Below are 21,346 nucleotides of genomic sequence, written 5' to 3' on the forward strand. Positions count from 1 at the left end.
AGACGCGAACAGGCATACTAATCGCCTGAGGATCTTATTAAAATGCAGATTCTGATTTAGTAAATCTGAAGTGTGGCTCAGGATTCTGAATTTTTTTTAATTGAAGTATAATTGATTTACAATATTATATTAGTTTCAGGTACACAACATAGTGATTCGATATTTTTATAGATTACATGCCACATAAAGTTATTATAAAACATAGACTATAGTCCCTGTGCTGTACATTACATCCCTGTGACTTGTTTATACTATAACTGCTGGTTTGTACCTCTTAAGCCCCTTCACCTATTTTGCCCCTCCCCCTGCCCCTCTCCCTTGTGGAAACCACTGGTTTCTTCTCTGTATCTGGGATTCTGAATTTTTAACAAGCCTCCAGGTGATGCTGGTCTTTGCTGTCTGTGGGAGACAAAAGCCTAGAAGACTTCGTTCACCTAGAACTAAGATCCCTCCCTTCTGGTATGCTGAAATTTCTGAAGGACTCTATTAATAATAATAGCTAGTGTTTACAGGGAATTAGGCGGTGTTCTAGGAACCTGACATATATTAATTCATTTAATTCTCCCAGTAACTCATTATTACCATCCTTATTTTACAGATAAGGAAACTGAGTCACAGAGAAATGAAGTAACTTTTCAAGGTCACAGAGCTGGTGAAGGAACTGAGATTTGAACCCAGAGAGCTTAGCTCCCAAGCTTTACTGGTAACCAGTGCTCACACTGACTCCCAGTAAGAAAAAGGAATATAATTCCAGAAAGGAATTAGAAAAGAAGAGAGGTGAGACTAGGAACTTATATGCGGTATTAGAGCAAACGCAGAACCCACAGAAGCGCAATGTGTCCACATGGTCACCACCAGAGGGAATATATATTAGTCAATTACATTGTACAGCCAGGAATAAACAGCAAACATGGTGTGTTTTAAATTTGCGAACAGGTCTCCACTACACACCTTAGCAGATGCTCTCCAAACACTAACAGCCTACATGCTGTAGAAGCACTGTGAAACTTCCAACTATGGGGATGGAAGAGACCACTGGGACGGGGCTCAAGGCCAAGGCACTGAGTAGGATGCCGAAGTCAACTCCCTAGTCTCTCCTTTGAGTCTCTTTGGCGCATTCTGGCCGAAGACAAGGAAAGAGCGCAGTGAAACCCACAGTCGCACCTTGCGCCGCTCGCAACTCCTGCTATTCTAGGCGGCGTTTTTGCAGCGGAAGAGAAAACGTGAAAAGCGGCGAACGCGTGGTGTAGGAAACGTGCTTAATTTCCCCTCCCGGGAGCCTGGGCCCGGCCGGAAGTGCCCGAGGTGCTGAACCCCGGGGACGGTGGCGCCCAGGCCGCGGGGCAGTTTCGGTGGCGCTGTCCGAGGTACCAACGCTGGCTGCGGGCACACTCTGCCACCCGCGCGGCGGCTGGGCGGCTTTGTCTACCGCCGGGAAACGGGAGGGCGCCTGTCTAGGTAAACAGGCCCCTCAGAGAGGCAGCACCTGGCGGGTGGGAAATTTTGGAGAATTGTAGAAGATAGGCGGGCGGGGAAGGGGGTGCCGCTGAAGAAATTTCTGGGGACCTGACTAGAGCAGCGTTCGCAGCCGCAGCACGGAAACACAATGAGAGCTGTCGCTTTGTGCAGCTCACCGGCAGGCGGGACTGCAGGGACCGGACCCTTCCCCCTCCCCAGTCCCCCTCACCCTAGGTAGGTTTAACTCTGGTACTGTTTGGCCCCAGGATCACTCCGTGCGGGTAGGAGAGGGAGGGGAGTGCAGGGAGAAGGAGAGAAGAAGCCCAGCCAGCGGGGGCTGTGGGAGGGTTCGAGCAGCAGCAGGAAGAATATCTGCCTAGAGATGCTCCTCCGTTTCTAATGAGGGGTACTGCCTAGAAGCACCACGAGCCAGCCAATCGCCATGCTGCTGAGGCAGGGAACTAGGGAGGAAAGAGGGGAAGGCCAGAGACGAGGGTGGGAGTAGCAGGGAGATGCCCAGACCCCGAGGGGAGTGAGCCAGGAGCCTCGCTGCTACTAGAGACCCAACGTGGCTCCAGCTGTCTCCCTGCTGCACACCTGGAGGGTGGGGGAGGGGGGGAGGGAGGATGGGGAAGAAGAGGAGTGGCCTCTTTTGCAGGTGCATCCCTCCCAAGAAATCTCTCTCCACAAGCATCAAAGTCCCATGTCTCCAAGCCTACCCCCACGTATAACACCATCCCACGGGCTTGCTCCCTACTCATCCCCCTCACCATCCAGCAACCCCCAATTCCTAGAGACCTTGCCAGACGCCCATATTCTTCGTGAAGAAAGAGGCAGTGAGATGCCTAGTCAGCAGCCCACATTTGGTGCACTTCATCAAACCTGCAAAGAACCGCTCTCTATGCCCGTTCACCCCGACACCGTTACCATCAGAGAGTCCCCCCACCAGCTCTCTGTGGAGAGCAGTTCCTCTGGATCTAGGGAGAGACAGACTGCTTGCACACCTCTGGGCTCAGCTGACGCAGCACCCCGCTGACGAATGCAGGCCCAGCAGATCTGCCTGGATCCTGGGCACTAGGAGAGCACTCCGCTGATACCCAACCCAGGACTAAGGAAAGGATGGGCCCTGATGAGCTGCTCTTTCATGGCTGAGAAGAGAGCCTGAACTCTGCGTTGTCTGGGCTGTGTCATTAGAGATTGCCTCCCCTGACACACTCATTCACTCCACTTCCAGTGGAACTTAAACTCAGTCCCCAGCAGAGTTAGCTGGGTCCCAAGCCAAACGCCTGCGTTATTTATCCATTTGTCAACTTGTCTACAGGGTTTTGGCTCAGAGCTCTTGAAGCTTCTGAACTGATAAATCCCCTCATGGAGTCTTGACTTTCCTACAAGCTGATAGTGTAGGTGTCTTCCCGGCTGGTGGGGATGGGGGCAAAGGGGATGGCTTAAAGGGAGGGAAAAGGGGGGCTGAGTATGAAAGAAAACCCAGATATTAGGGGCAACCCATTCTATGCAGCTTGTGAAGGGACTAGGGGGCTGAGAATCGAATAAAGCCCAGCCACGAAAGGGGCAGACACCACAACACCACGCACCCAGGGATGCTGGAGACTTCCACGTAGGAAATATCAAAAACCAAAAGTCTTACCTTGCAAAACACTAGTGCCCACATCGGTTTCTACAGCACCAAGCTTGCCTCTTAGGTGCACCAAAGTACAGAGTGCACTTCAGCAAAGAGGCAAATCGGCACCAGGAAAGGAATGGGGGTGCAAACTCCATGCTACGTTTCCCCCCTTACCCGAAGAAATGCAAAGGGGGGAGAGGGGAGCGATGGTGGGCAAGAAAGGATATGGCCAATCGATGAGCTTCTTGGCGTATTTCCTGACAATGTTATCTTCTCCGAAGATGAACAGGGATCTGTTGACGGTGAAACAGTTCTGTCGGACGGGAATGGGGTTGTACAAAGCCATAGTCCGCGCCCTCTGCGCTTTCGACTGCTTGTAGGCGGCCGCCGGCCCGGAGGCCGGTACGGGGGTTCCTTGCCGGTTCCTGCTCTGGTCCGAATCTCCATCTCCCGACCCCGGCCTGCCGACCACCGCCTCCCCGAAGCGAGCCATCCTGAAGTTTAAACAGACAGAATACACACAAAGGTGATCGTGGCCGAACACCCGCACACAGCAACAAGCAGAAAGACACACGGAGTCTCAGAGCCGCATCCAGACGGACACGGGGACCACCGCCTCCGGGGAGCCTCGCGAGCTCTTCGGAAAGGCGGCAGCTGCAACCCCGCCGCTCTGAACTGTTGAATCTAAATACAACCTCTGCGAAGCTCCATTCCTCAAGGAGGAAAAAAAGGGGGGAAGAGCTTGGGTGTGCTCAGTTTCTGGAGGCAATTTTTTTTTTTTTTTTTCAAAATGCCAGTGTGTGGTGGCGTTCAGGGACTGGAGAGGAGACGGGTGGAGTAGGCTGCTCTTCAAACATAGCTCCTCTTCTGGCAGACGCACCACCTAGTTCTGGGAGAGAGGCAGGCACCGGCCCGCTAGGTAACAGTTTGGTAATTTATTGGTGGGGGGAGGGGAAAAATGAAAACAAAAGAACTTTTCAAAAAAAAAAAAAGACAAGGACGAGGTTATGGTGACATGCTTTATAACGCCAGCCCCCGCAAGTCCATCTGAGAAATCCCACAGCCAAGACTTGGGTCTTTAAATCTGCCAGCACAGACGCATCCAAAGGTTGAGAGACAGAAAGGGAGAGAAGGGGGAGAGCGGTATTGAGGTTGCTGCGTAAACCGCAACGCCCAAAATATCAAAATAAGAAGTCGATCCAACCGGAGAGGGACAAATGACTTCAAAGCTCCTGCGCTTGGGAGAGAAGTTGAGCAGCATCCAGAGAGCCGCGAAGCCCGAGTGCCAGCATCCGCCCGGAGCGCTCGCCGCCGCCGCCGCCGCCGCCGCCGCCGCCTCTCCGGATCAGCATGCAACAGCGATCCGCGGCTGCGCCGGTGAGAGGGCGGGAGAGCGGGAGCGAGCGGGCGGGCGGGCGAGCGAGCACTTGGGCGAGGGAGGAACAGGTTGCAGCTGAGCCCAGCGGTAGCCTGGCACGGGAGTTGTCCAAGGACCGAACTTGCTCACTACCGACTCAGTCTTCCTCTTCCACCCTGGCAGCCCCACTCCGAGGAGCAGAGAAGAAGCGCGAGGCCAGGAGGGGGAGAGCGAGCGGAGCGCAGAGGCGCAGTCAGGCGCGTACTGAAGAGCCAGAAGAAGCGGGGGCGGGCCTGGCGAGCTAGGGCGGGGCGGGGATGGAGCCGGAAGGACCCGGCCAACCGCTGCAGGAGGTTCCTGGGACCCGAGGCTGGCTTGGGCTACTGATCGATGTAGCCAGAGGGTAGCGGGCCCCCTCTGCAAAGATCCAGGCAAGAATCGCCTTTCCCCAAGTACTGCTGAGAGGAAACAGGCTGGCGCAGCTGGCGGCGCGGCGGAGTCTCCGTCTGAGAGCCGAGGCCTGGCGGGGGCGCACACGCACGCGCGCACGCTCTCGCGCCTCCTGTCCCCGCCGAGAGGCGCCCGCCGGGGCTGTGCCCCGCGCAGTGACCGGCGCGCCGCCGCCCTAGCCGGGAGTCGAAGCCTTTGCGCTCTACGCGCCCTGCGCCGGGGCCGGGTCGCCGCGCCTCCGCACCTCCCAGGCTCCGAGAGCGCTGCCCCAGGGTTTCCGCAGAGAAGGCAGCACCCTCTTCTGCCCATGTCCCCACTTAGCAGCCTGGAGGTCCCACGAGGGACGCTAGGACCTCTGGGGGCTCCGCACTCTGGTGTTGGAGCCAGCTCTGGCGGGAGCTTCTGCACCCCGCCCCTCTCTAAAAGCGATCTGGGACGACCTCTTGGGTTTGGCTCTAATAGAGCCCTGTATCTCTGGGATACTGAGTTCCGAGGTAGTGAGTTCTAGGCTAAAACGACCTTCTCAAGCAGGGGGATCCTCCCACCCCTATCTTTTACTCCCAAGTCCTCTCCACTGACTTCCTCAAACACACCCCAAGAATGAAGAAAAAATAGAATTAGCGTCTGAGCTGCAGAAGCGGGAATGGTGGACTTCACGCCCCAGAGAACGAGTCCCTGGGTTTAGCAACCAAGCCCTTGCGCACAGGTGAGTCAGTGGTTTGAACTGAAGATAGGTACCAGCTGCCCCCCTGCTTTGACTTGAACGCACAGCCCTATCCAAATCCTCCCCACCTGAGCCATGGAAGAGACGAGGTGGGGGTGGGGACAGAGGAAGGAAACAAAGGACTGACCATAGCCCGGAGGCTGGAAATCATGGGTGAGTGTGGATTCGCGGGTGTGGAAGGCAGTGTCTGTGTGTGAGATTAACTGGTGAGAAGAGAGGTGACATCTGAGTGAGAGGCACATGTGTTCCTCGGTGGATGTGTGTGTGTGCTGGACAAGGCCATGTGAGCACTGACACGGGTCTGCTGTGTGAGAATGTATGTGAGTGTGTGTCTGTGTGAAGGGAAAGTCTCTGGTGCTGGAAAACAAAAGGAATGGTCTCAACGCGTCCTCCCCTAGCAGGCGCTGCTGCCCTTGGGCATGGCGTGTTGACCTTTTGATTCAGGAAGGCCCATTTTAAGCCAAATTACTATTCGAGGTGAGTCAGAGTATTTTGCTTTCCCATTACTGCCTTACTCAGTCCTTCTACCTACCTCAATTGGAGGGTCCTTTTCTGCCTGAACGCCTAGTCAGAGTGAAAGGGAAGGCGATACTATGGACCCAAAGTCCCGTCAGCTGTCAGTCATTTAGAACCCGTCACAAGTGGCTCTCTCAGTAGCCCTGTAAACCATACAGGATTAGAAAAGACTTTCGGAAATGATCAAATCCATGCTTTCAGAGGTAGGACCATAACCCATAGCACAAAACTCATTCAAATCATTTGACAAATATTTCTGAGCCCTAGGCACTGTTTTAGGAACTGAGATCACAATCATGGACAAAATAGATGATGATAAAAATAAAGTATACGCTTCTGGGATTAAATTAGATTGTATAACTTTACTGGCTAGAATGCTAGATGGACCTCATTCTCATGCTGCAACTTCATCCCTCTGCTTCGTGTCCCGGCCTTTGCAGGCTAGAGGGTGGCATGCCTGTTCATTCTCAGAGGAAGCAGGGCTCACCAGCCCATTACCTCCTGGAAGAAGTTCATGGAAGATCAGGAACCCTTGGCTTGTGTCTTCAATGTCACCTACTAAGCAGAGATCCAGTACTAATTCCTTTTGCTCTCTCTACAATGTCCTGTGTTCTCGGTTGCTGCTGTAATTCTACGGACCTAGAATTCCCAAGACAGGAGGTTATTCACGGAAATGTGAGGACCCACTGCAGTTGAGGCTTACCTTCCTACCTTCTCAGGAGGCAGGGATCACAAATGCATGTGTTGGGGATGATGTGAAGTGTGCTGGGGAGCGTGAAAGCCTCTGTAGGGGAGTTAAAAACTGGGAATTCCTAGAGGGTGGAGCCCAAGAGGACAAAGGCAAACGTGATGGCACAAATGGCTTTGGGAATGGACTTGGCCTGAGGACAGTAATGCTGGGAAGAAGGCACACTCTCACGTTCACCCCCACCTGGCTGTCACAGCTCCTGAGCCCTTTGAGATCTGTGAACTTCTTTCATGCTTTCCGATGCCCCCATTCTCCCAGTCCCCAGAGGGCTACAATTTTAATGGCTGAACAATATCTTACGTGTCTTCAATAGTTTTCACTTTATGTAAATCTAACTCCAAACCTCTGACGTCAGCCTGGCAACACATGTATTACAACCCTGATGTGGTGAACGAATTAAGAGTTTCAGAAATGTTAAGTAGTTTGTCCACATCTGATAAGAGGCAGATTTTAGACTTCTAACAGATCTTTCACTTGATGGCTTTTTCCAATACCCAGGCTAATTTCTCAGGGGCAGTAATAGTGTGATCCCAAATTGTTCAACATCCAGAGAAGAAACTATGCGATCACGCTAAGCCTATGGGAATGCTGGGCTTACCATCCTCAAATTGAACCTGATCAGTGGCCAAATGCTCCTGGGACCACGCTGGGAAGACGCTTAACTGGGAACACATGTACTGCCCTCAAGATCCGGGAGGATCCTTAGAAAAAACTTCAGATTAGGTCACTGCCGTAATGCTCTTTGTAAGGGGAACTTGCCATGTCCCTAGTTCCAGTGTCCTCTTAAAGACCCACAAATGGAAATATAAAAAATCAGCAATTGGGGCTTCCCTGGTGGCGCAGTGGTTGGGAGTCCGCCTGCCGATGCAGGGGACACGGGTTCGTGCCCCGGTCCAGGAAGATCCCACATGCCGCGGAGCGGGTGGGCCCGTGAGCCATGGCCGCTGGGCCTGCGCGTCCGGAGCTTGTGCTCCGCAACGGGAGAGGCCACGGCAGTGAGAGGCCCGCGTACCGCAAAAAAAAAAAAAAAAAAAAAAAATCATCAATTGGTCATAATTCTGATTGGAAACCGGTTTCCTAAAATCCCTTTCCAGCCCAGGAGGGAGAGCAGCCATATTTTCATGTTGTTAGAGCACCATCTACTGGTCATTTGTGAGCATATCCCTGTGAGCTCAGGTACTTGGCAGCCTAGCACCTCGGGCACCACACCTCAGAGCCTAGACATTCCTAGACGGGAGCTCTTGTCACTAGCCCTCTACTCCTGTGGTACTTTGTTGAGGCCCAAGCCCCAAATTTCACCAACAATGCAATCAGCCATCTCACAGTACTTGAAACGTGCAGCCCCACACACTGGGCATGTGAGTACAAGGTACACATACACACACACACACACACGAGTTAAGATGGTGCAGCCAAAAGGTCTACATGTTTTCCTGCAAGAAGTGACCTGAAAACTAGAAACCCAAAAGGATCCAAGGAAGCAAGTGAAAAACTTTCCTGGTGTATGAATCCCACACAGATAGTCCAATTCCAAAGCATTAACCCCGCAACTCCTCTACTCCAGGGCACCATTCAAAGTGCAAGCAAGAGAGAAGCTGACTGGTAGGGGGTCCCTCCAGCATCCTCTGGAAAAGGAAGGAAACAAGGTTGCCATGCTCCCCCCAGACCAGGCAGGCCATGGGAGTTTGTACCAAGATGGAGAGATGTGAGTGGCAAAGATGGAGGAGCACTTAGCCTATTTCCCTCATTCATAAAGCTCTTCCCAGATCTGTCAGGTCTTGGGCCATCTTCACAGGAGATTTCAGCCCACCACTGGGGAGTCTGCACACCTTCGCCTCATCTAAAGGTGTGTGCCCTCACACCAGCCCCACTCCCTCATCTCCCCCTACCCGGCCAGTTCCACTCAGATCGCTTATGCTTAAGTGATCAGGGCCCCTTTTGTTCTATTTTTCCCCTGTTGAGCCTTTCCAAGAAATAGACTCTTATGCAAAGCATTGCTCTAAGGAACATAATGCAGAGAGGATTTGGGATTGGGTTTTAAGAAGAAAAGTTGGCAGGAGACCATATGCAAATTCATAGCAGAGCAGAGGAGCATTATGGTGATGCAGACATCTTGGGAGTCTGGCGGCTTCCACAATACCTTACAGCCCTGACTTGGGTGAAAACATAACTTCACATCCTTATGTAATGTCTGTCCCTAGAACCGGCATTTCTCAAACCTATACCTGAGAAACCGCACAGCTCCAACCCTCTATCAGCTAACTATAGATGTGCAAAGTTTGCCAAACAATATTTTTTAAACCATTCATTTACGACAACTCAATAGTTCCTGGGTGCCAACCGTGGTAACGTTATCTCACGGCATCTTTGCTGCAGGACTGTTGAGACACATTCTCTTATTACCTGGGACCCAGAGGTTCAGGGACGTGTCCAAGTGTACAGAGACAGGAAACAGCAGAGCTGCATCTCCTGGTAATGAGGTCAGGATTCCTTACAATGTGTGACCACACTTAACATACTGCATGTCAGGATTATGTTTTCCTTGCTTAAGAGTCTGGTCACAGGCATGATCTTAGACCCTGGAGAAGTAAGCCACGACCTTGAGCCAGAGAGTCTCCCAGAGGGTTAAATTTCTAAGAATGCCCATCACCTGTCCCACAGGGCTGTTATGAAGATTAAGTTAGTTAATACATATCAAGCTCTTAGATCAGTACCTGGCACACAATAAATGCCGCATAAGTGTTTCTTAACTACATTTTAGCTGTGACCACGGTACACACAGCAAACACCGCACATCTGACAGCTTTCTGCTTCTGAAAGCAGACTTCAGAAGTGCATCCCACGGGTGGCTGTGGTGTGTGCAGGATAGATGGAGGTGGAGAGACGTGTAAGTGCCTGAGACTTAGAAAGACGAGGGAAAAGAGAAAAGAAAGCAAAATATTAGAGACCAGAGTCTGAAGACCCCAAAGGTCTTGATACCTGGGAGAGTCATGCTTGTTTACTTCTTCGTTAATTCATAAACGCATTGAACAAATAAGCACTGACCCCTTTTAATGTGCCTGGCATTGTTCCCAGGGATTCTGAGTGTCAAGGATAAATTAGACACAGTCACGGCCCCTAAAAGCTTACGGTCTAAAAGAGGAGAAGGGGAAAACATCCTTATAAAGAACCCTAAGAGGAGGCAGAATGTGGCGGGCACCCTAAGAGAGCACAGGGTCTGGGGTGGAGGAAGAGCCGAGGAGGGAGGCGTCCCCTCGGGCTGGGGCTGGAGGCGGCTGGGAAAACAGAAGAATCAGTGGCACCCCCTGAAAGAGACAGCACTGGAGACCTTGAGAAGTGCTGGGGGACACAAGAGCCTGGGCGTGCAGGGGATGAAAGGTAGGGGAATTCATTAAGCAGTCAGCATCTTTCATTTCTTGCAGTGTATCTAGGATCATAAATGAGTCTAGTATCACCACTTCAATCCTCCGTTTTCCATAAGATGAGGTCACTTTTCGGCCTGGACAAAAGTCAAACTTGAAAGACATTAACCCCTTTTGGAGGTTCAGTGTCTAGCCCCAGACAGCCAAGGATGCCTGCCCCATCACTGTGCACCTCAGCTCCCACCCTCAGCGTCCAGCCCTGCTGTCCGGCCGAGGCAGAGGACGGCAGGACCACTCCGCAGAGCTCCAGCTCTGACCGACAGGGGTGAGCCGAGGGTGCCTCGCCATCTAAGGGTGAAAACAACTGACGCAAACACGCCCGTTCATCTGCCCCCTTGGCCTCTTGACTTGGAAAACAAAATACAGCCCACACATTGCAAAGCTTGCTCAGCCTGGGTGGGCTCGGGCTGATGCATTCATTCAACAGAAAGAAAATGAGAGCCTTCACGTGGCGTCGTGCTGAGGATGAGAGGGTGCTGGGCTGCATCCTGCACTGACTGGCCGCTCTTGACCCACTCACTCCCCACGTTCCACTCTTGAAGAAGATGTCCCACCAGCGGGGAAAGCAGCAGCTCAGAGCCCAAACAGAGCCTAGAGGAGCCCTGCCGGTCCAATGAAGGGAACTCGCACCCACCCCGCCCACCAGGCTTGTCTCTCACAGGACTCTGGGTTGGAATCATCGCAGATTAAGCCACCACCTGTCCATCACCACACCCTTTCTCTCCCACTCTCTCCTCCGCTGAACAGCTGGTTACACCCACCTGGTATAAAATAATCAGAGTGAATAAGGCGTTCCCATATGATATGGACTTGAGGCCAGCTTTGAAACGTGCATCCGAGCAGACCATACTGGTTCTGCCCCTTCCAACCCCCAGAAACTGCACGAAGACCCCACTGACCTTGTATGGTCTTTGTTTTCCCCTCCTTCTCCTGGACCATCCTGCAGGGTTTGGCACCACTGACCTCCCCTTCTTCTCAGAGGTCCGCCCCTTAGCATCCCAGTCTCCACCCCTCCCAGAATAAGAGTAAGAGAAGGACCCACCTCACTGCCCGGTCCTTCTCTTACTCCTCTTATTCCTGTCCCTTTATCGTGGGAGGCCCCATGGGTCTGTCCTCAACCCCTTGACCTTCTCTCTGACTTCTCTCCCTTTGGGGTCATGTCCTTACCCACAGTTTCAACTATCCTTTACTTCCACGTCTAGCCTCTATCCCGTACCTTTCACCTCATTTCCATAGCCAAATGCACAATTAAGTAATGGGTAACTCTGTACCGACTGGGCTACCCACCATCCTCTCAAACTCAATGTACTTGAAAGTGAATTCATTATAATTCCTTCAAAGCAAGCTCCCCCTCCAAAAATGCCACTTTCTACCCAGGTGACATCATTCTCCCTGTCAATCACTTGACTTCAGTGGCTCCTCACTGCCTAAAACATGGCCAAACTCCTTAGCCTGACAACTCAAGACAATCTGAATTCAACCTACCTTTCCAACACCATCTACCCATGTACCAGAGCATTAACATAGTTATAACACGTTGTGCCCACGCCTACCTCAAAACTCTTACTCACAGCACCTGCTTCGGACTGACCCAAGCACACGCTTCCTCTTTTCTGCTTCCCCAACTCCGAGGTATCCCTCAAGGTGTGTGGTTCAGTTCAATTCTGCCTCTGCAGTGAAGACTTCCATCACCTCTCCAAGTCAATCTGTGGTCTCTACCTCCTATGAACGCACAGAGCTTTTGTATCGCTCATCCACAGTACCCTGTTTACTCAGTCATTGTTGCCATGGATATAACTTCAACAGTACATTCCTATTTAAGTTTGCAGTTAGGCATGCCGTGTCTCCTCCACTGTGGTATAAGCTTCTCAAGTACGGAAGACATATATTCTCCTTCATTACTACCTAGAGTGCCTGCATGATATTATCCTCATAGCAGGCCTTTACTAAATACACAGTCGACGAATGAATGATTGGGTCTCCTGCAACTCTTTCTGGTGAAAAGAGCTTTGGCATCAACCAGGTAGCTGGTCCCTGTCTGAGGGGCTGCCCTTCTCCTAACACATTCTGCCACTGACTTTGAGTCTCTGTTCTGTTGTCTGATGTTTCCAAGCTGATCTTTCTGAGTTGAGTGTTCATCCTCCCCTTAATAGGAAGGGATGCTTACCTCTCGCGTAGGAGATCAGGTGACTCTAACTCAGGGGGACCTTTTCCAGCACAATAACAGCCTCACCCTCATTTTATCCATCATAAATTATGGGGCTCATTCCCCTACGAGGAATATCTCCTGCTCTTTAAAAATGTAGTTGAATTAAGGTTTGGGGAATCAGTTATTAAAAAGAGACATTCAGATCCCTACATAGAGAATATTTTCAGATCCCTTTCCTCAGAAAATAAAACATAGCAGAATAAAATTCTGCTTCAAAAAAAAAATCGACTACAGAATTAACTGGTTCTATCTCTTCTCTCTACAAAAAAGGCAAATGTCACCATCATACACCTCTTTCCCTTATGAAGAATTACATGTGAGGACTTCCCTGGTGGCGCAGTGGTTGAGAGTCCACCTGCCGATGCGGGGGACTCGGGTTTGTGCCCCGGTCCGGGAGGATCCCACATGCCGCGGAGCGGCTGGGCCCGTGAGCCATGGCCACTGAGCCTGCGCGTCCGGAGCCTGTGCTCCGCAATGGGAGAGGCCACAACAGTGAGAGGCCCGCGTACCGCAAAAAAAAAAAAAAAAAAAATTACATGTGAAAGAGACACACACACTTTTGACTGTATGCAGACATACGCACTAGCTTCTGATCTGATCTCAAGTTCTGCCAGTCACTTGTCCAAACATATACAAGGAATCTTCCTATGCTGTTGAGAGCTTTCAGACAGACTTAAAAATACAGTACATTCAAAGGTGAAGAATTATAAGCTCTTTTGAAGATTTCTAAATTTTCCTAATGTGTCATTTAAAATGCGAAAGGTGGAAATGTAATTCTCAATCAAAAGAGAGAATTTGTGAAATACTCCTCTCTAATACCCTTAACAAGCCAGTCCCTTGGACACACACACATAGACATACTCACTATACAGCCCTTTCCATTAAAAACTCGTTTTTGTTTTGTTTTGTTTTTCACATAATCACCCCATCACTCAATCACATTCTTCAAAGAAATTCTACCAGATGTAAAGTGGTCACGTATTAATATAATCACCCAAAGCTTCCTATGATGCTATTTTCCCCTTGTTAAAATAATCTCTGTTCTCCAATAAGTCATCATTTCATATGAAAAATTCCAGGACTATAAAAAACAAAGAGAAAAAGGGACATGCATCAAGCAAGCAAAGAATAATTACAAAGAAAAGTACTAATTAGTGATAATACTAATTGCAATAGGTATTAAATACATATTATGTGCAAGGCACTGTCCTAAGCCCTTTACTTTCCTTATTTCTCAGAATAATTATATGTGGTAGGTATTATTCTAATCTGCATTTTACACATAAGAAAAGCAAAACTGAAAGAGACTAAATAATTTCACTTAAGGTCAGATAGGTGGTGAATGACATCACAGAAAATCAACCCTAAGTCTGTTTGACTCCAAAATCCATTATCTTCACCACCACACTGTACGGCCTCTCACTGATATTATTAATAGAGATTTGGGGTGGTCACTTATTGTCATGATGATCCTACAATTCCAAGAGGCAAGAAAATGTCCAGACACTACAGCAGGTTCTGAGAGACCCCAGAATAAGCGAGTTATGTGTGTGTGTGTGTGTGTGTGGCAAGACAGAATTATCCCTCAGTCCTGGTTGGGTTTAGTGCCCCACCTGCGGAAATGACAGCAATAGCGCCTGCCATCTGAATCTCAGGAGACTACTGACAGACCAACTGTGAAAAGAGACTGTCAAGTGCATTGTATTCCAATCCATGCTGGTACTATTAGCCTGACCTGCCTCAGTTCTGCATTGCTACATCCCCAGGCATAAGCCATGCAAGAACTGAGTCCTCCTTCAAAAACTGTTCAAGCTCTCCAAAACTTCTCAAAATCCAAAGTGTATATCAGTGTGCACTGTTTACTCATGATGAACATGGTTTTCTATCCCATTTACTTGTTATCCAATGAATGGCCAAATCTACCCCAAATGCCCCAGCCCCTGAGCTCCCTGGTGGGTCACTCTAGGTAGCTATCTGGAAAAGTTTTCAGCCCAACTCTGGAGGGGTCACTGAGCGAGAGAAGGGAGAAAGGGAGAGGAGATGACGCCCAGCTGCAGAGAAGGAGGGTACACGGCACTGCAGACCCAAATATTAGCCAGTGCTCTGTGTTCAGGAAATCCAAGGCTAGTGCCATTCCGACCATTCAGGAATATCGATCCTGATCACTCGGTTTGGCTTGAAGTTTTTTCCTACGAATACTTCTGCTGCCAACGTGTGCCACTAAAGGATTCAGCACACTTAAATCCTCCTGCCTTTCAACTTGTTGTTTCCCTGCCTACCCTCCAGCAGGTAAGACGCCCACAGACTCACGGTGCTCCAGGCTGTAGAATTCACAGGAGTCTATAATGTTCAGGTTATTTTTAAACTTTCAGGCCACTTTCCCTCCCCACGAACAGCAGGCCTGCCATTCAGAACAGTGTTTAACCCACACCCCACCTACTTTGAAACTTTAGCTTTTTGTGTTAAAAGAAAGGAAGCTATCCTTCACGCTCACGCATGCGCACTCACACACACACGCACACACACACACCCCCCTAAAAAATGAAGACAGTCACCAGCTCTCTGGAGTGAAAGACCCAGCTCCCAAAATGGTGCTGAGCTTGTTGAGATGATGTGTGTGAAAAGGCTTTGTAAACTTAAGAGTGTCACACACGGTAGGTGGTATTATTGTGATATTTGCAAGGACAGATACCAGGCGTTATAGGTGATGCCAAAAGACAGCTCCTTACTTCCAAAAGGGAATTATACCAGAACAGTCAAAGCATTCAAGGCCCTTCATTTGCCTAGGGAGCCAGACAGGGGCTGGCTAAGGAGTGTTAGGTTATAATTTTCTTCAAATTAATTGCTTTTTTTTTTTTAAAGTGGAAAACATTGGAAGAGAGGGAAAGAAATTCTGAAAACAATTCAATGAAAAGAGAGTGAAGCAGAAAAATGAAAGAAAAAGTTTCAAAGCCCTAACAATACCTACCATTTGTGGAAGGTCTAACTAATCACCGTGTACGTGTTACCTCATTTGATCTGCTTAAGAATCCTCAGAGGCTTCAACCATCTTCCAGATGAGATCAGAGAAACGATGTCCCTAAACTAAGATCACACAGTGAGTATGTGGCGGAGCTAGACTTGGAGCTAGACCTGCCTGATGCCAGAGGTCACATCCCACACCTCCCTCTCACTGCAAGAGCCACACGGAAGGAGCAAGTGTGGCCTGAACGGTGAGGCTGGGTAAGAATGGTTTCAAGGGCCCACAGTGGAAGAGCTCAGGGTCACTCTAGAGTCAGTGAGGGTCAGGCAGTGGGCACATAGGCTCCTCCACAACCAAAAATAAAAACATGAGAAGTCCCTATTCCTGGAGGAAAGCTGAAGGATTTGCGTGAGCTATGTCCACACAGCCATCCAGGCTGTGGGGAACGGGATGGCATGGACAAAATCCATCACAGACAGTCCCCAGTGTCTTCGCGGTAGGGGGATACCTCTCAGGCCAAAGGCTGTAGCTTCTAAAGTCCCCTTGTTGCCACACTGGTACCTACCATAAAACAAATCAAGCAGCTTTTCCCTCACAGCAAACCTCTTCACCACAACTCCGCACACACAGGAGGGAAGACTCACTGGAGAGCCTTCTCCTCCCCCTTTCGCACCCCCTCCCCCGTTCGCCCCCCCCTCCCCCTCTGGCTGAGGCCCTGAGAAGTGATAAAATGATCAGGTGTCTCAACACTTCTACAGCTAAATACGTTCCAAGGGATTTTTAAAACCAGAGTCTGTTTCCCTGGAGGCTATCAGGGTGTCTACACATTCTGCTGCATCCGGAGCTCAGCAGGAACTGGCTACCCCGCCTCCCTGCTTCCCAGACCCCTCTGGGAGCATCTCCAATCTCCTGTTCTCCCCGCACCTCCCTCGCTGCCCCTTCATCTTCTTCACCTTTTCTTCTTCCTTTTCTTCCCTTTCTTCTTCCTCCTAAAGGTACGCATCTCTCACGGACTGTTCCCTACCCTCTTCTCTATGTAGACCCTCTCTCTTGGTGATTCCATCCATCCAGATGGCTTCAACCACAGCTAATATATGGAAGATTCCCCCATCTTTTCCTTTGGCCTGTTCTGTTTAAAGTGTGGTACCACATTCACAGCTGCTCAAAGGCTCCTCCACCTGAATGGCCTGAAAGCGCCGTGAATCAACTGGTTTAAAAATCAACTCATCATCTTTCCCTCCAAATCAGCCCCTTCCCGGGTCTCTAATTCTGACTGCAGCACCACAGTCTCCCCCTAACTCAGGCACGAAACTTTGGAATCAAAGTTGATTCTTCCTCTTGCCCATCTCCTCCACCAACCCTTCCCCAAGTCCTGTCAGTTTTTTTTCTATTCCACTTTCACAGGCTTCCTTTCATTGCATGTGCACCACCACCTCTCAAGGTCAGACTTTTATACCTCCTCAGAAGCTGGGAAGAGCCTCCCAACCCATCTTCCTCTTCCAGGTTCTACCACAAGTGTTCACTGCATAACCCAACTCTGACCCTATCCCCAGCCTGCTGCGCAGCAAAATCCAAGAACTTGTTCAATGTTGCACTCCCCGTGCCTAGCACACTGTCTGCTGAAAAAACATTACATTTATTTATTGAATGAAGAGGTGAGCTTTCTAGTGCCTAACAAATATAACTATGGAATCACGAGACCTTATAATCTTAGGGTTGTATGCAAACTTAAATGTCATCCCATTTAACTCCTTGTTTCAAGGACCAGAACTAAACAAGATGCCCTGCCACATCTACGCTCCCAGCAATACCTCCTACGCCTGTGCAGATCTCACTGCCTGCTCCAATGAAGCAGGACTCTCGCCAGTCCACAGACACAGAAATACACACCTTCCACAAACGCAAGTCCTCCTGCATATCATTTCTCATTTTCTCTCTCCCTTCTGTCCCCCTTCTATTGTACCTACCTGTCAAAAAACCAGACTTCAAAGCCTAGTTCATGCCAAGCCTCCTCTGCAAAGCATTTTGTGATCATAACACAACATGATCTCCTTCTCCTCTGAGAACCTTGGGCACTTTATGGCCTCCTGCCTCAGACACTGTAGCGTATGGAGTTTTCCTCCCCACTACACTACAAGGGGCTTCATTTATCCGTCCTTTCATTTTCCACACAATTCATGCACTGCCTTACGCCTGGTGGGTACAAAACACATATTTTATTGAATGATTGAATGAGTGGATGGTAACTATATGCGAAGCCAAACGGACACAACCAGGACATGGACTTCTTAGGATCTGTGCCATGTTGGGAAGGTTGCGTGGGAATAGCTAGAAGTGATAAACCTGCTCTGCAGACAAGCAGTTCAGCTCAAAGAAGACAGTCCTTGGCTCTTACTTCACAGGGACAAGTGTGGAGGCAAACACAGTAGTCGCTGTGAACCTGCTAAGCTCCCAGCATTCTGAGGACACAATTTTCTTCTTTTGGCAGAAAATGAGGTATGTTTTTAGCCCACTTCATTTGATTCATGCTTCTATGGATGTGACATGGATAGAAGTGGTCTGTGTTAGATAGGGAGTGCAAGTTGAATATCAGAGCTTACCTAGTCTAGCCACACACATACCAGCCTCCTCTTCTAACCCCTCCTTTTTATGTGAGAAGAGTCAGGTAGAGCAGGGTTTTGTCAACCACAGTACTATCGACATTTCTGAGTCAGACAATTCTTCGTCATGGTGGGCGGGCCTGTGCACTGTAGGATGTGTAGCAGTATTCCTGGCTCCTTACCAATAGATTCCAGAAGCACCTCCCAGTTGTGACAATCAAAAATGCTTCCACTTGCCAAACGTCCCTTGAGGGGCAAAACTGCCCCTGGTTGAGACCGCTGGTATGGAATAATTAAATGCGTTCCTCAAGACCACACGACTCACCAGCATTGGAACCAGGAACGCAGTAACTCCCAGTAGAATGCTCTTGCCACACCGGCACTGTCTTTCACTTCTCTCCCTCATATCTGATGAGACACAGCCTTTGGGGGCCACAGTGAACTCGGAGCTGCACATGTGGTTTTCCAATGGCCTCAGAGCCCTACATGGGGATCCACACCTCAATATGAGACATATTCCGAGCAGAGACCAAAGGGAGAACTCAGGCTGAAGCATGAGAGTTACCGTAATCCAGTGTCATCTGCTTAAGGCTTAGCAAATGGATCTCAGGCAAGTGGCATTTCTCCTAATACTTCAGATGCTAAGAAATGTGGTTACCAGGCCCCACGGAGAATAGGTTTCCCCCCACAAATTGGCTTTGTCTTCAGTGAAAACTCCTACACGCATGCTTTCAACTCAGTCCTTTACACCCTCACCCCTGCTTCTCCTTCTGTTTGCTTCCTCTTCTAACGTTTAAATTTAGAGGAGAGCTTGAGTCCTTCAATCTCTCCTTTCCCCAACACCTCCTGTGGCTCCCACTTTGCTTTTAGAATTTACTTTCACTAGAACTTGAGAACCATCTCCCTGCTTCCAGATTCTGATCTTTTATTCCCTAAAAAGACTCAATCACTTCAGGCAAGGTATTTTTAGAAGCTGCTTACCAGGACTTGTCAATGATCACTTTTCTAAGTGAACTGCCATTAGCTAAACACTCAAGTACCATCTGAGGGGGCAGAAAGTAAATTGTCCATTAATGCACTACTGTTCCTCCCCCACTTCCTTCCTCAAATCTTCTTCTACACTCAGTCCAGCACTGAGTAACCTCTCCATTAGGAACATCACACTTACAAGTCTTGAAGGATGCTGTGTATGCCCCCAGGAAATATCTTATGCTTTCCTATTTTAGTGAATTCTCTTTGTAAAAGTCATTCAAGGATCCAGTACTAGCGACATGGCAGAATAAGAAAAAACCTCTTGCTAAAAATTTCTAGAAAACTAAAGTACAGAAATATATTTTCAAATATATTTTAAAACATATATTGCTGAACTTGCAAAACATAAAAGGAAATCCCTAGGAGGAAATGAAAAACATAGGACTAAGCATGTGAACTGAGACTGCAGCTGTCCCATGGGCAGTGATTAGTCCTGGTAACCTAGAGGATTTAACGGATGGGTTTTAATGCCCATTCAAGAGCAAGAGATAAGGTCTTAAGAGCACCTGTGAACAGAAGTTAAAACTAAGATTCTGCATTAAGCTGGGACACTTGAAGGACTGCACTCTCAGTTAAACAATAAACTGCATAAAAGTCAACTCTATAGCAAAAGGAGATGGTGAAGAAGCGTTTATCTCTGAGTGAGCGAAAAAAGCAAAACCCTGAGAAATCAAAACCCAACATTGTGTATCTTATATGAATTTATGAGCTGAATTCATATCACATGTTCAGGAGGGTTCAGAAATCCTTAAGCCAAAGTAAAAACCAGTCCTCGTAACTTTCCTGGGTTAAATAAGAGAACTAAACAAAACCATTCTATGAGGCTACTCTCACAACCCAGATTCTACTGTATTTCCATAGGAAAAACAAGCATCATTAGACATGAGCTTGCAATCAAAACTTTTCACTCACACAAGGAAACAATCTACTATAAGGGAAATTTAGTTGATATAATAAATAAGATAATTAGAGCACTAGAGCTTGAAATAATAGAAAAGGTATATAAAGACAGACATTAATAGGATACAATAAAAAAAGTTTAAAGTGACAAATACAATTTTTTGTAATGAAAAAGCTAATCTTTGAAATTAAAGGCAGTAGATAAGTTAATTATTAGGTTAGACACACTAGGGAGAGTGTTAATGAACAGGTAGACACATTCGAGGAATCTGGGCATACGGCACAGAGAGATAAACAGATGGAAAATGTGATTAAAGGTAAGAGAAAGGGAGAACGGATTAAAAAGATCCAGAATATATCTAATGGGAGTTCTAGAAAGAGATAATGGAGAAAGACAGTATTTGAAGAACTAAAGATTAAATTTTCCAGTATTAATGAAAGACATAAATCCTGAGAGTCAAGAATTTCAATGAGTTCTAAGGAGGATGAAAAATAAATCCAACCTATACACATTTTAGTGAAATATTAAAAGTTCTAAAATTATGAAGAGAAAAATCTTAAAAGCATCCTGAGAGAAAATACAGATTGCCTAAAGAAACAACAATTCAATAATCAGCTATAATGCTAGAGGCTAGAAATGAGAGAATAATACCTTCAAGTGCAAAAAATATTCAGTAAATTGTTACTCAAAACTGAGATTGAAACAAAGCCTTTCTCAGAATAATAAAGAAGATTTTACCACTCAAGTTCAGGTGAAATAAGTACTATACAATATTCCTCAAGAAGGACATTTAAATGGAAGAAAAGACTGCCATGCAAGAAAATGGCATGATGAGCAAAAAATAATGGTAAACATGAGGACAAATGTAAACTAAAGATAGACAGATAGGCAGATAGATGACAGATAAAAGAGATAGTTTAACTTGTGAATACACACACACACACACACACACACACACACACACGACGAAGGCACATCACTAGACAACAGTGCCTTGTAAGGTAGGAAGGATGACCAGAGGTAAGGTATTGTTCAGAAGGAGTACAGACTTGAAGTCAAACCATATATTTGAAGTGAGGTATGTGACTAGGACACCCACTAAAAATGTTTCTATTCATTGTTGTACTTAAAGTACTAGTCAGTGTAATAAGTAAAGAAAAAGAAAGGAACAGCATATGGATTGTAAAGGAAAAAACAAAGCTGTCATTATTCACAATTGATACTGTCTACATAAAAAATATGACAGCCTATGGGGGAAAACCATTCAAAGTAATAAGACAGTTCTGCGAGAATGCTGGATATGAAATAAGCACACAAAAGTACAAATTCTGATACAACTACAACAA

General features: G+C 48.1%; 1 protein-coding gene across 1 annotated transcript in view; it reads right to left on the minus strand.

Moving 5' to 3' along the window:
* CACNA1E (calcium voltage-gated channel subunit alpha1 E) overlaps positions 1-21,346 on the minus strand; it is a 645,631-nt gene that overhangs the window by 292,092 nt on the left and 332,193 nt on the right. Inside the window, exon 10 of the mRNA XM_089910334.1 lies at positions 3,307-3,573. Within this exon, the coding sequence (XP_089766460.1) occupies positions 3,307-3,573 (267 nt within the window). The remainder of the gene's footprint in view (positions 1-3,306; positions 3,574-21,346) is intronic.

This window comes from Delphinapterus leucas, chromosome 1 (genome assembly GCF_059928025.1).
Source record: "Delphinapterus leucas isolate spDelLeu-1000000601 "Yukka" chromosome 1, BTC_Dleu_Yukka2, whole genome shotgun sequence".
Taxonomy (NCBI): domain Eukaryota; kingdom Metazoa; phylum Chordata; class Mammalia; order Artiodactyla; family Monodontidae; genus Delphinapterus; species Delphinapterus leucas.